This window comes from Podarcis vaucheri (assembly GCF_965113315.1).
Source record: "Podarcis vaucheri genome assembly, chromosome: 6".
NCBI classification, from domain to species: Eukaryota; Metazoa; Chordata; class Lepidosauria; order Squamata; family Lacertidae; genus Podarcis; species Podarcis vaucheri.
In genome coordinates, this window is record NC_138764.1 from 57573230 (window position 1) to 57584915 (window position 11686).

The 11686-nt window shown below is 43.8% G+C and overlaps 2 protein-coding genes across 2 annotated transcripts; one reads left to right on the top strand and one right to left on the bottom strand.

Annotated features, from left to right (window-relative positions):
- Window positions 1-59: 59 nt before the first annotated feature.
- EBNA1BP2 (EBNA1 binding protein 2) lies at window positions 60-6799 on the top strand. Its single transcript, XM_082228964.1, has 10 exons — window positions 60-176; window positions 410-605; window positions 1377-1460; window positions 2132-2298; window positions 2467-2590; window positions 3540-3629; window positions 3872-3947; window positions 4713-4806; window positions 5673-5835; window positions 6489-6799. The coding sequence occupies exons 2-10, from the start codon at window positions 534-536 to the stop codon at window positions 6537-6539; spliced, it is 921 nt and encodes a 306-aa protein (XP_082085090.1). The 5' UTR covers window positions 60-176; window positions 410-533; the 3' UTR covers window positions 6540-6799.
- Window positions 6800-7165: 366 nt separating this feature from the next.
- Window positions 7166-11640, bottom strand: CFAP144 (cilia and flagella associated protein 144). The gene is made up of 4 exons (XM_082228972.1): window positions 11402-11640; window positions 9540-9599; window positions 7720-7823; window positions 7166-7463 (listed from the first exon to the last, which is right to left on the bottom strand). The coding sequence occupies exons 1-4, from the start codon at window positions 11535-11537 to the stop codon at window positions 7350-7352; spliced, it is 414 nt and encodes a 137-aa protein (XP_082085098.1). The 5' UTR covers window positions 11538-11640; the 3' UTR covers window positions 7166-7349.
- Window positions 11641-11686: the final 46 nt, after the last annotated feature.

An 11686-nucleotide genomic window follows, 5' to 3' on the forward strand; every position in this document is an offset into this window, starting at 1 on the left:
GCTGGTTGCTATAGAGACGGCGTCCTGGTCGCATGGCGAGCGGGCGGGGGAGGTGGGGAGCTCTAACCGGAAGAGGAAATACACGGAAACCGGAAGTAGCTTTGTGCCGTTCCGCGTGGTTTCTGAACCAGCGGCTGGCTGGAGTTGTGGAAGGGGCCGCCAGAAGAGGACTCGTGGTAAGACCGAGTCTATAGTCGCATGTACGGTTTACTTTGGAGTAAGCGCTATTGAATACAGCGGGGGCTCCTTCCGAGCAGGATTATAAAACGCGAGGCGGTTTCTAGGGAGGGAAGAAGCCCCAGGTTCGGCTTAATGCATCGTTAGGAATGTGTTGGGGCGGCAGGTGGAAGTTCAACAGGTGAAGCATTCCTGGAATTTAAATGTATGCCGTTTCTCCGTCTTTTACCAGCCTGGCCGCGGGGAAGCAATACCAATCTCTCCAGTGAAGAAATTGAAGGTGGAGCACACTTTCTCTGCCCCCCCGTTCTTCGTTTAGCTCGGGGGATTCGAGGCACCCCAAAGCACAGTGTGCAATGCCTCACGTAGAGATGGAGGAAGGCTTCTCGTCATCGGATTCGGAAGAGTCTCTTGTCACTGACCGAGAGGTAAGTTTAGTGCTGTGATCATGCTGCGCTGGAGTGTGGGCAGGATGTTTGTTATGGCTGGTGATGTTTAGCTCATTTCTCTGTAGCCTGCCGTGGAGGGCTACACTTCATTTCTTAGAAAGGTTGTAGACAGGACTATATTTATATAATAGTAATACCTTAAAAATTAAAATTTATATAGGGCATTTCCCTATATAAATATATTTACTTGCATGTAGAAGCAACACAGGGACAGCAGGGCTAATCCATGTTAGCTAGAGCTGCTCATGTGATGGTGTAACACAAGGAACACTGAATGTCTCTCCATAGTGAATTGTGCAGGGAGCTTCCACAACCCATTTCATGGGTTCATCATACATTACATGCATTATTTGTGTTTTAAGCAATAGCCCTATATTATTGGTCATATTGTAAGTAAGCAGCTGAGGTGGAAAGAATAGCAGCTTGCCTAGTTGGTTTATGACTAGAGTGAAATTTGAGTTAGTAGCTTACCGACTCACACTCCTAGCCACCAATGCCTGTTCACAGTACAGTGTCAATTCAGCACTGAAAGCAAAGCATGCTTACATAGGGCAGGTAGAAAGCTGCTTTGTCTAATCACTTGCAATTTGAGTGCTTCATTTTAGGTTTCCTCTCACTTATGCTCCTGTGTGCTTGGTTTCTTACTTTTTCCAAGGCTTCTATTATTAAGGGTTTGGGGTGGGTGAGCTAACATCCTTCTGTTTCAGCAATCTGGGATGCTGCTGATTTTATCACTTTTCTTCCATATAGCTCCAAGACGCATTTTCTAAAGGTTCAATCAAGCCAGGCCTAAATGTTGTGCTAGAGGGACAGCCTAAAGCTTTCAACAACGTGGTGAGTGCTGTATGATCATGACCTTTGTGGGATTAATTTGTGGGGGCAGATTGAGCTTCTTTTGCGTGGGCATACCATTTAGCCAGAATAAAATTGTTCAGCCACTCAGTTCAGTCCGTCTGCTGAACTGAACCTTTAAACTGAATTCCTGGCATCTACTGTCCTCTTCATTTTTTGGAATGGCTTGGGCTTATTTAGCTGCATGCTTGATGAATCTCACCTTTTAGATTGGGCATCATCCACCACTTACATGGTAACTTGATGCTTTACTCATTTGGACCATCAAGACATGTTGGAGGTGGGGTGGGGCAAGAAAAAAAGTTGACACTTATTTGACTACACTCTATCAAAATAAGAGTGGTACCATGTTCTGCAGCCTGATAAAACCCCTTAAGCTATTCAGCTTCTTTCAAATTTATAGGATAAATTCTGTATTGGCCTCTGTTTGTGTTGTCATTGTTAAGACTGAAGCACTAGGAGGAGTTTGAGGCTCAAAAACCTCTGGCATCTGATTTGATAGAGAGCAGAAGACAATGCATCTTTTTGGGGTGGGAGTATCAGGACATGGTCTGTTTGGGGAGGAGAGATTCCTAGTTCTGCATTGGTTGGCATGTTATCATGTAGAAGATTTTGGGTGGCATTTAATGCACAATTAATATGCTCTTTTCTAGGATGGATTGAAGCAGTGCTTGTCTGAATTCCAGAAACACCTGGCCTGGATTGAAAGGCTTGATGTTACCTCTCATTTGGAAACAAGTGCCACAAATGCAGCTTCTAGTCAAACACTTGACAAAGATGATGTTGACCCCGAGGATGACTTCAAGAGAGAGATGAGCTTGTAAGTCTGTGTATAGGAAGTAGAGCTGCTGCTTATCAGCCTGGTGTGTTGAGCTTTTAGCTTTTTTCAGCCATATGCACAATGGAACAATATGTTAGTAGTTCAAGAGTTTTTTATTGTCCAATGGAAAAAGTAACAATTTACTAAAACATTATCCTGTGTTTCCAGCTATCGTCAAGCCCAAGCATCTGTTTTAGAAGCTTTGCCTCGGCTGCATAAGTTCAAAATCCCTACTAGGCGGCCTGATGACTATTTTGCAGAGATGGCAAAATCTGATCAGCAGATGCAGAAGGTAAGGTGCATGGTTCCTCTTCTTTTCTCATCTGGCTGCTATAATGGATATGTTAATAGTTGCTGGCCATATACAAAAATGTGGCACATTGGGTCTGGTATTTTGATGGTGCCTGATCGTAGTGCATCAGCAAATGGAGAAAAAGAGCTCTAGCAAAGTTCTTCTCAGTGCATAATGCTACAGATTAAATTGTTAATTAAAAATTTGTTAATAAAAGGCCATAAAAAGCTTGCTTGTGGGCATTTTTGGTTTGTACTGAACTCTTAAGAAAGAGGGACTATAATGAAGATTGATTTTGTGTGGAACATAATGCTGCTGTCACATACAACATTGGGTATGGGGCAAATGTGTGTAGTTTAGGGAAACAGGTCCTGCAGACTCAGTTGGGACCTGTGCCAGGCCTAGTTAAGCCTTTGGGTCAGAGGTTCCCATCCTTGCTGCATATTGTCTTGGGCCTTCAGAATAAAGAATTAGCCTTGGATTCTGTAGCAATTCTTTGGCAGCAATATATCCTTATCAAGCTCTTTAAAGAACTGTCATTTTTTCCTGTATTAACAAAATGATGCATCTAAGGCCATGGCTGCATTTTGAGGCATTAATAGTGAATTTGTGCGTTTGCTCTTGCCTCTGCCTTTGGTCATTATGTATCCAAGAAATAATGGTGGGTTATGAGTTTCTGGCATGATGCTTTTTCTTGTCTTGTGTGATCTTGCTGAAGAAAGACAGCAACTTTTGCCCAACAGTTATAGAGTCTGAGTAGTCCTAAACAGTTGAAGCAATTGTCAAAATTCACGTTTAGGAGTGCAGCACACTCTAAGCTGCTTTGGTTTTCATTTCTGAAATTAAAAAGAGCATCATTGCCACAAACAAGCAGATTTTCATAGTCACAAATTCAGGGAACCTGCCTTCATCTGCATAAAAAGCACTTCGGTTGCTTTCTCTCAATTAGATTCGGCATAAGCTGAAGAGTAAACAAGAAGCAATGGAAAAGTCTGAAAGAGCCAAACAGCTCCGTGCCCTGAGAAAATACGGCAAAAAGGTGAGAAAAATGGTGACAAAAACATAGAAGCCCCCTTGGAATGGAGGAAGCGGGAAAGACACACCCATTGTTTTGATTGGCAGTCTCAGCATTGGAATCCTTTGGCAAAAGTATCTAGAAATATCATGAACAGGACTCCTGGGGTGTGGGAAGGATACATGTGTGTGCAAAAAAGGGGAGCATTTTGGAAAGGACTGGGGTACTGTGGAAGGAAAGGCTCACTTTTTATTTCTTGTTGGTAGGTCCAAACTGAGGTGCTGCAGAAGAGGCAGAAGGAGAAATCCACAATGCTGAATGCAATCAAGAAATACCAGAAAGGTGAGGCACTCCACTCCACTCCCACTTTATTCTTCACTACTCCCCCCCCCAACCCTTCCTACAGCAGTAGAAAACTGTAGCCCTATTCAGGCATTCCACTTGCATGTAAAAGCAACATGAGAGTGGGGCTAAGTATACTCAGCTCCATCACAGTCCCTCCACAACTTGGGAGGGCACACTTCTGAAGCAGAGAGCTTCCTGGGTTGTGGAAGCTCCCTGCATGATTCAGAGCCCTGTTGTCCCTGTGTTGCTTTTGCATGCAAGTAGAATACCTAAAGGAAGGCTTATGTTGCAAGAACTTGGTTTGTGGGAAAGCTTGTTGATACCTCCAACCACTGCTGCATAGAAAATATAGAAATTATAATCTAGTACTTTAGAGTCTAAATCAGGGGTCAGCAAACTTTTTTGGCAGGGGGCCGGTCCACTGTCCCTCAGACCTTGTGGGAGGCCGGACTATATTTTGAAGGAAAAAAAAGAACAAATTCCTATGCCCCACAAATAACCCAGAGATGCATTTTAAATAAAAGGACACATTCTACTCCTGTAAAAATATGCTGATTCCCAGACCGTCCACAGGCCGGATTTAGAAGGCGATTGGGCTGGATCTGGCCCCCAGGCCTTAGTTTGCCTACCCATGGTCTAAATGCTGCACAATATTCCTGTGCATAGGTATACCCTTTTGGGTGATAAAGCAAGCCTTCCTGCAGTGTTTGTCCTGGAATTTCTGGCTTTGCATGCAGCTCATTTATTCTGTCTTTTATTCAGGTCTTTCGGACAAGCTGGACTTCTTGGAAGGTGAAAAAGCACCAGCAACTCAGGGAAAGAAGGCAGGGGCTGGAGGCCAGCATAAAAATAAAGGGTAAGGCCTGTGAAGTGCAGGGATGTCTACTAAAACTTGCATTTCTTTTCCTTTACCATGAATAAGTCTTTTATTGGATCAGTTTTGTTTTGTTTCGTGTTTACGTTCTAAGTCCTTCTAATAACAAAAGTTGATCCGTTAGCAGAGCACTGGAGGGGGAGCTAGGCGGCAGCGATGGGGTTGGATTGGCCAAAGGTGTCCCTCTGCCCAGCTCTCTCAGCTAAAGCAGCCTCCTGCTAGCTGATGGCAACTGAGTGGCTTGTCATTCCACTGATGTGGCACTGCCCCTTTCATTTGCAAATGCATGTGCACAAGTGTTGTCAGTGAGGTCCCTGCTGGTGACAGTCACTGAAATTCTCCAAAAGGGTTTTTTGGAGGTGGGGAGGGGCTGAGCTGGCCAGTTGGATCCCAAGTTGATCTCACTGCCATCACACCCGACAGCATTGGAGCCCAAGATAAAAATTTAACTTCTTTCATACCTAACACCTAAGACTAATGCCCTCAGAGTGCTTGATCGCTACAGCTAAGCTAGCCTAGTAAGACTGAACTGTCTGAGAGCTACAGCCTTAGAACTGTTGCTGTTTGGGTGCACAGAAAAAGCAAACTAACTACTGGCTTCCAGTGTTTCTGTTTGATGCTGAATGAGTAGTCTTTGCCATTAGGTGTCTGGCAAAGTGGGAATCGGGTTGTGAAGTGTCAGGATGGGGTGTGGGGTGCTGCTTAAAATAATGGTGTACTGCAGTTGGAATAATTCCTTTTGAGGGCAGGGAGAGAAAGATAAAAATGTGTGCTGAGGAGCCGGCCAGTTTTTGGGGAGAGAGATGGCTAAGTACCCAGCCATAATTAGCTGCTTGTTTTTCTTTCAGACCAAGTGCCAAACGACGCTACAAGAATCAGAAGTTTGGTTTTGGTGGCAAGAAGAAAGGGTCAAAATGGAACACTCGAGAAAGTCACAATGATACGTCCAACTTCCGTGCTAGTGTGGCCCACCACAAGGGTCCTGGGAAAGCAGGGAAAAAGGCTGCCAATGTGAGTACCTGCCATGAATTGTTTTTATTTAGACAATTAATGTTAATGAACAGAAGTGGCTTATAATAAATTACCAATGCATTCATATAATTTGGAGGGATTTTAATCAGGCTACACTTCTTATGGTTTAGAGTGGGCTCTTAGTATTTATTTATGGCTGCTGTTTATTATATTGAAGGTGTGTGTTTGAGTTTTACTTACATTGCTTTATATATTGCTATCTTTTTTTAAGTGAACTTTGTAAGGCAGGGTATAAATTCATTAAATTTATAAGTGCGTAAATTAAATGATTAAAATTTATCAGGGTGTCTTCTGCTGGCATAAATAAAAATTAGCTAACAGCTGCCAACTGGGAAAATCTTGCTGTAATCTGGCTGCTAGTGGAGCATTCGCTGAGCTGGTTCACACCTCACATTAAGCCACAGTAACAAGTAAACCATGGTGTTCTGTGAATGAGCAACAAGCAGGACTGTTCAGTCACTCTGCCCTGCCTGGACCCAGAAAAGCAACCCACAAGGCTTGGCTTGCCATTACATGTGAACCAGCCCATTGTGGTACACAGCTCCCCCTCTCCCTCCCTGCCATCACCCTTTCCCTTGTACAGTATAGCTAAGGTAGTAAAATGATAACATTCAACTTGTATCTCATTTTAGAAGAGGCCTGGCAAGAAGGTGAGGCAGAAGATGAAGAACCGTTCCCGATAACGAGTAAAATGGGTGACCTTTCCTTCTTCATGAAGTGTGACTCCCTACGGAACGTTGGCGTGAAGTGATGCTGACCTGGACAACATAGCCGTTCAGATTGCCATTCAGAGTCAGCAAGTGGTACTGCCTGACACTGGGTGTACGACTTCTCATACATAAATAACAAGCAGATGCTTCTGGTTGCCTATATTTCATACTGATTTGGTCTTTCTTGATCCTCCTTGTGCAAGATGGTGAATTAAAAAGTCTTGATAGCTTGATCATCTGTGTCAGGTTGGGAGAGATCCTTTCTGGTTTGCATTGGGTCTCACTAAATCCTTCAATTTTTTTGGTACCTCATACATAACATCAGCATGTGTGCTCCTCCTTGTCACCCAGCAGTGGTGCATGCAAAGTACTAAGCAACAGCTTTTGTATTTCTGCCACTTTATGACTTTCTTTGCTAAGGGCATTGGGTCCTCTTCCATTCAACAGCAGAAGATGGTGGTCTACCAGCAAATAATCACATGAACTACTGTTGCTGCTCATACCACAACTTCTGGTTGAGAAACAGATTGTCCTATCCACCCACTATAAAAACTGATGACTTGTACAAAATGAATACGGTAGCAGAAAGAATAGCAGGAAGTTTCAGGTCAGGTTTATTGTAATACTAAATGTTCACATAACACAGGACTTTCCTATGCCCACTGCTTTGCACCCTGTGTCAGGCCTCTGTCTTATGCTCTGCTATAATTAAAAGATGGAAGTCTGGAAGCCTAAATTTATGTCTACAGTCCTTCCCTTAAAGTCCTGCAATGCTGTGTTCCTTTATCGCTTATCTTTTGTCATCCCCTTCAGGCGCCACATAGCAGCCATATATCTGGTGATTTCAGTGCTCCGACTTGGGAAGTATAGCCTGTTGTCATTCCGGTTTACATTGATCTGTGAAGGAGAATATTACTATAGTATAAGAACATTTGGCATAAGGGAGGAGCTAGGATTTGAATATTTTCCCCAAACTATCTCCCCATTTGGTGAAATGTCTAGATTCTGATAGCCAACCAGGTACTCCCTACAAACTTCCCAAGCTTTATCCATAGCTATAACAGCTTAAAATTATTTTCCTGTAAAGTCTGGATTCTTAAAATGCCAGACAACTACATACACTTCCCCAGAAGCTCCTTAAAAACCCACTTACCAAAGGTGAGGAAAACCAGCCGATTTCTTGGCTTTCTGTTTGTGGTTCTGTGTATTTCTTGTTTGGTTCAAGTGCGGCATGATGAATTAGTTTCAGGAACTTAGCTATAGGGTTAAAGCATTGGCAATGAGACTTGCTTAGTGTAGACTGGGTGCAAGGCATTTAAATTGCACTGAAATTTTTAGATGTGATGATGCTAAAGTGCTCTGTTAAATGCTTATACACTATCGATTTCAATGTTTGTTCTGCTCGCATAACTTATTAGCTTGCACCTGAAGTTTTTACATACTTCATTCATTTCACAATGCATATACTGCCTTTCATGGTCAATTCTCTCAAGTTGGCTTGCATCAAACAACAACAAAACGATACAACAAAATTAATCATATACCAATAATACCCACCACCTGTTGTTGTTTAGTCATTTAGTCGTGTCCGACTCTTCGTGACCCCATGGACCAGAGCACGCCAGGCACTTCTGTCTTCCACTGCCTCCCGCAGTCTGCTCAGACTCATGCTGGTAGCCTCAAGAACACTATCCAACCATCTCGTCCTCGGTCGTCCCCTTCTCCTTGTGCCCTCCATCTTTCCCACCATCTACCCCCTCAAAAAATGTTAGAGGAGTTGAACATGCTTTTGGTTCCTGCTGTGAATGAGGAAGGACAGCTGCTTTGCCTGTTCTGTGAGCAGCATTGCAAAAAAAAGTTGGTATCTTTCATTCTGTGTGTGTCAAATATCTAAAAACACTGGCAAACCTAGTAAAAATGCAATTGAATTTTCTTTGTATTTAATTACAAGGTCATAGAATAGGATAGCCCACCCTTCGGCAACCTGGTGCCCTCTAGATGCTTGGGACCACAACTTCCATCAGCCCCAGACAGTACAATTGTCCTATATTACAACATTATTTGCTGGCAAGAATTCAAGTTACAAAAAGGCCACAAACCAGTGTCCATCCTGAAACCAATATCCTGGATAAAGGCATTTCAACATAACAAGCAGCTTTTAGGTCTCTCAGAACCCTTAGAAAGGTAAAGAATTAAAAAGATGAAATGGGAACTAATCTAGATGTTACTTTTAATGAAATAATATTAAGTTGGAAGTCAAATTTGATAGTATCACTGTGTGGCTAGGTAAGTTGGGGTTTGTTGCTTTGAATATTGAAGCTTGTGCTTTTAGAAGAAGAAGAAGAAGAAGAAGAAGAAGAAGAAGAAGAAGAAGAAGAGTTTGGATTTGATATCCCGCCTTTCACTCCCCTTCAGGAGTCTCAAAGCGGCTAACATTCTCCTTTCCCTTCCTCCCCCACAACAAACACTCTGTGAGGTGAGTGGGGCTGAGAGACTTCAAAGAAGTGTGACTGGCCCAAGGTCACCCAGCAGCTGGATGTGGAGGAGCGGAGACGCGAACCCGGTTCCCCAGATTATGAGACTACCGCTCTTAACCACTACACCACACTGGCTCAAATATTTATTTGCAAAAATATATCATTATTAAGAAAAAAACATAATGGCAGTGACTTTTTTCTTAACTTGAAAGTTTCAGCGCTCCAACATACATGGAAAGGAATTGATCCAATAAAAGATTGATCCCAAAAAAACAAGAAATACAAAAATTGGAGCTATCAGCTGTCTCTTGCCACATCCCACTGCAGATTGTATAGTATAATGCTTTTTGGTTTACAGAGGGAGAAAGAGAGTGAAGTTTGACGTTTAGACCAGTATGGTGCTACATACTTTGCCTTCTTTGATTCATGCTGGAAAACATTTCATAAATGACTCCTCTCTGTTTCACTAACTTAAAGTTTAAAAGCATGTGCTTACCATCTGCAGGTTCCTCTAAGTTATCATGCCAAGAGGTAGGCTTTCGAGTTATGGTGTAAACTAAAGGTAAAAGCAAAATAAGGCAAATTAATCACTAGATAACCTTAAGCAAGGGCAGAGGAAAACTAACAAAGCTTAGAAATTTATCATTTTTTCCCTACACCACTCGTCTTTGGCAGGAATTTAGGCCTTTTTCTTAAATGCAGGTTTTCAAAGAACCACAAGGATATTTGGGGGACAACTGTTGCATAACTTTTGGGGGTCCCACAGATAGGCATGGGAGACACTACAAAGCCAGTGCATCATTTTATAGGAAAAGACTGGCACTTGGGATCAAAACTATTAGAGAGATTTGTGTAATACATCAGTTTCCAGAGGGGTAGGCCTGTTAGGGTATGTTTACGTTAGTGGCTTAAAATGCAGCAAGGCCATTGCCCCTGCTGCTGTGTTTCAAGCTGCATTTGCACAGTGGTGTTCGCATCAGAGATAGGGCAGGGTTGTCTTTCCACATGTGACATCTTTTCGATTTCTTGCCCCTGCAATCCCCACCTTCCAACTCCTATTCATGAAGCTGTCATCTGTATAAGTGTGCTCATCTGGGCATGTGAGATAGCTGTCTCAAATGTTCACATTGCTGTTTACTCCCCATCCAGTTTTCCAGCCAGATTAAAGTTAATTTGGGAGGGGGGCTGGGAAATGCATCAAACAATAGTATTTGTCAAAGTACAAGATCAGTATGGATTGTGGCTAACATCATGTGAATGCAGCTTCAAAAAGTAGTGGGTGCCCTGGTTGGGGAGAAAGCAGTAATGTGAACATATCCTTAGTATGTGGAGGCCAAAGGGTATTTTAACAAGCTTTTTTGATGTGTTTATGAAACAGCTCTTCGTAAGTCTTCTTGACTGAGTTTTAGGATTGCAAATCCAGGTACACAGAAAACTGCAAATATGTTACCAACAAATGGCTCTATTCTATGAATCTCTCCTGAATTCAGTTTGGCACTGAGAATGTGGTTTAGGAATATAGGAAGCTGCCTTATACCAAGTCCATGTAACACAGTATGGTCCACACCAGCTGGCAACAGCTCTCCAGGATTTCAGGCAGGATTTTCTCCCAGCCTCACCTAGAGATGCTGAGGATTGAACTTGAGACCTTCCGCATGCACTGAGCTACAGCCCCTCCCCTTTAGTTATTGCACCTCTAAACGCCCCTGATCCTATGGAGATCATATTGCAGCTCATATTTCTGCTGGGGCATTTAAAGTGCACTTTATGTGATAACACAAATTGCTGCTGCTGTGAGGGTCGGTCTGCATACATTTAAGCTCTAATTCAACTACCAATATAGTACTGCTTTTGCATTCCTTTGCTACTTGTTTCCAACCTACCACTTTCCCTCCTTTACACAGATATGTGTGTGTGGGTCAGAAATCTGTGGCTCACACCAGTGGCGTAGCGTGGGGGGTGCAGGGGGGGCCGGCCGCACCGGGCGCAACATCTGGGGGTTAGGGTTAGGGGGTGCAAATTCACGGGTTAGGGGGCCCAAATCCACGGGTTAGGGGGCACAAATTACTTGCCTTGCCCCGGGTGCAGACAGCCCACGTTACGCCACTGGCTCACACTCTTTAAAGTGCCACAAACCCCTCTGGTGGTGGTTGGGGTTTTTTGTTTTAGTTTGCAGCAAGTTGACTTGACCTAGAAATGTATGACAATTAGCACCCATACACGGTTCATTTGTGGAAAGGGGGGAAACTAGAGCCAGCTGGAGTCAAGAGCCAGGGAACTCCCATAGACCTAACTGGGAAGCTCCGTCTGCCCATGAGAAGGGGAGAAGTCTCTCCCCTCCCCCCGGTACCCCCGTACCCGTCATCAGGGGGTTCATCGCGTATTCCGTCTGCAGGCGCTGGCATCGTAGCTCCTTCCGGACCGTCTCACAGAAGATCTTGTTCTGACTTACTGGATCCAATGGTTCCTTTGGGACCCGCACGGCTCCTGCCATCTGCCGCTAACTGGGTGGGAGACTATTTAGAACGTGCCCGGAGCGCCCCGAAATGCCCTTCGTGTATGTTGCGGGCGGCGTTTCCCCACCTTTTCGTATCCTAGCAACCGAGCGGAACGTCGCAGCCGAAAGTTGCGCCGGGATTCTGA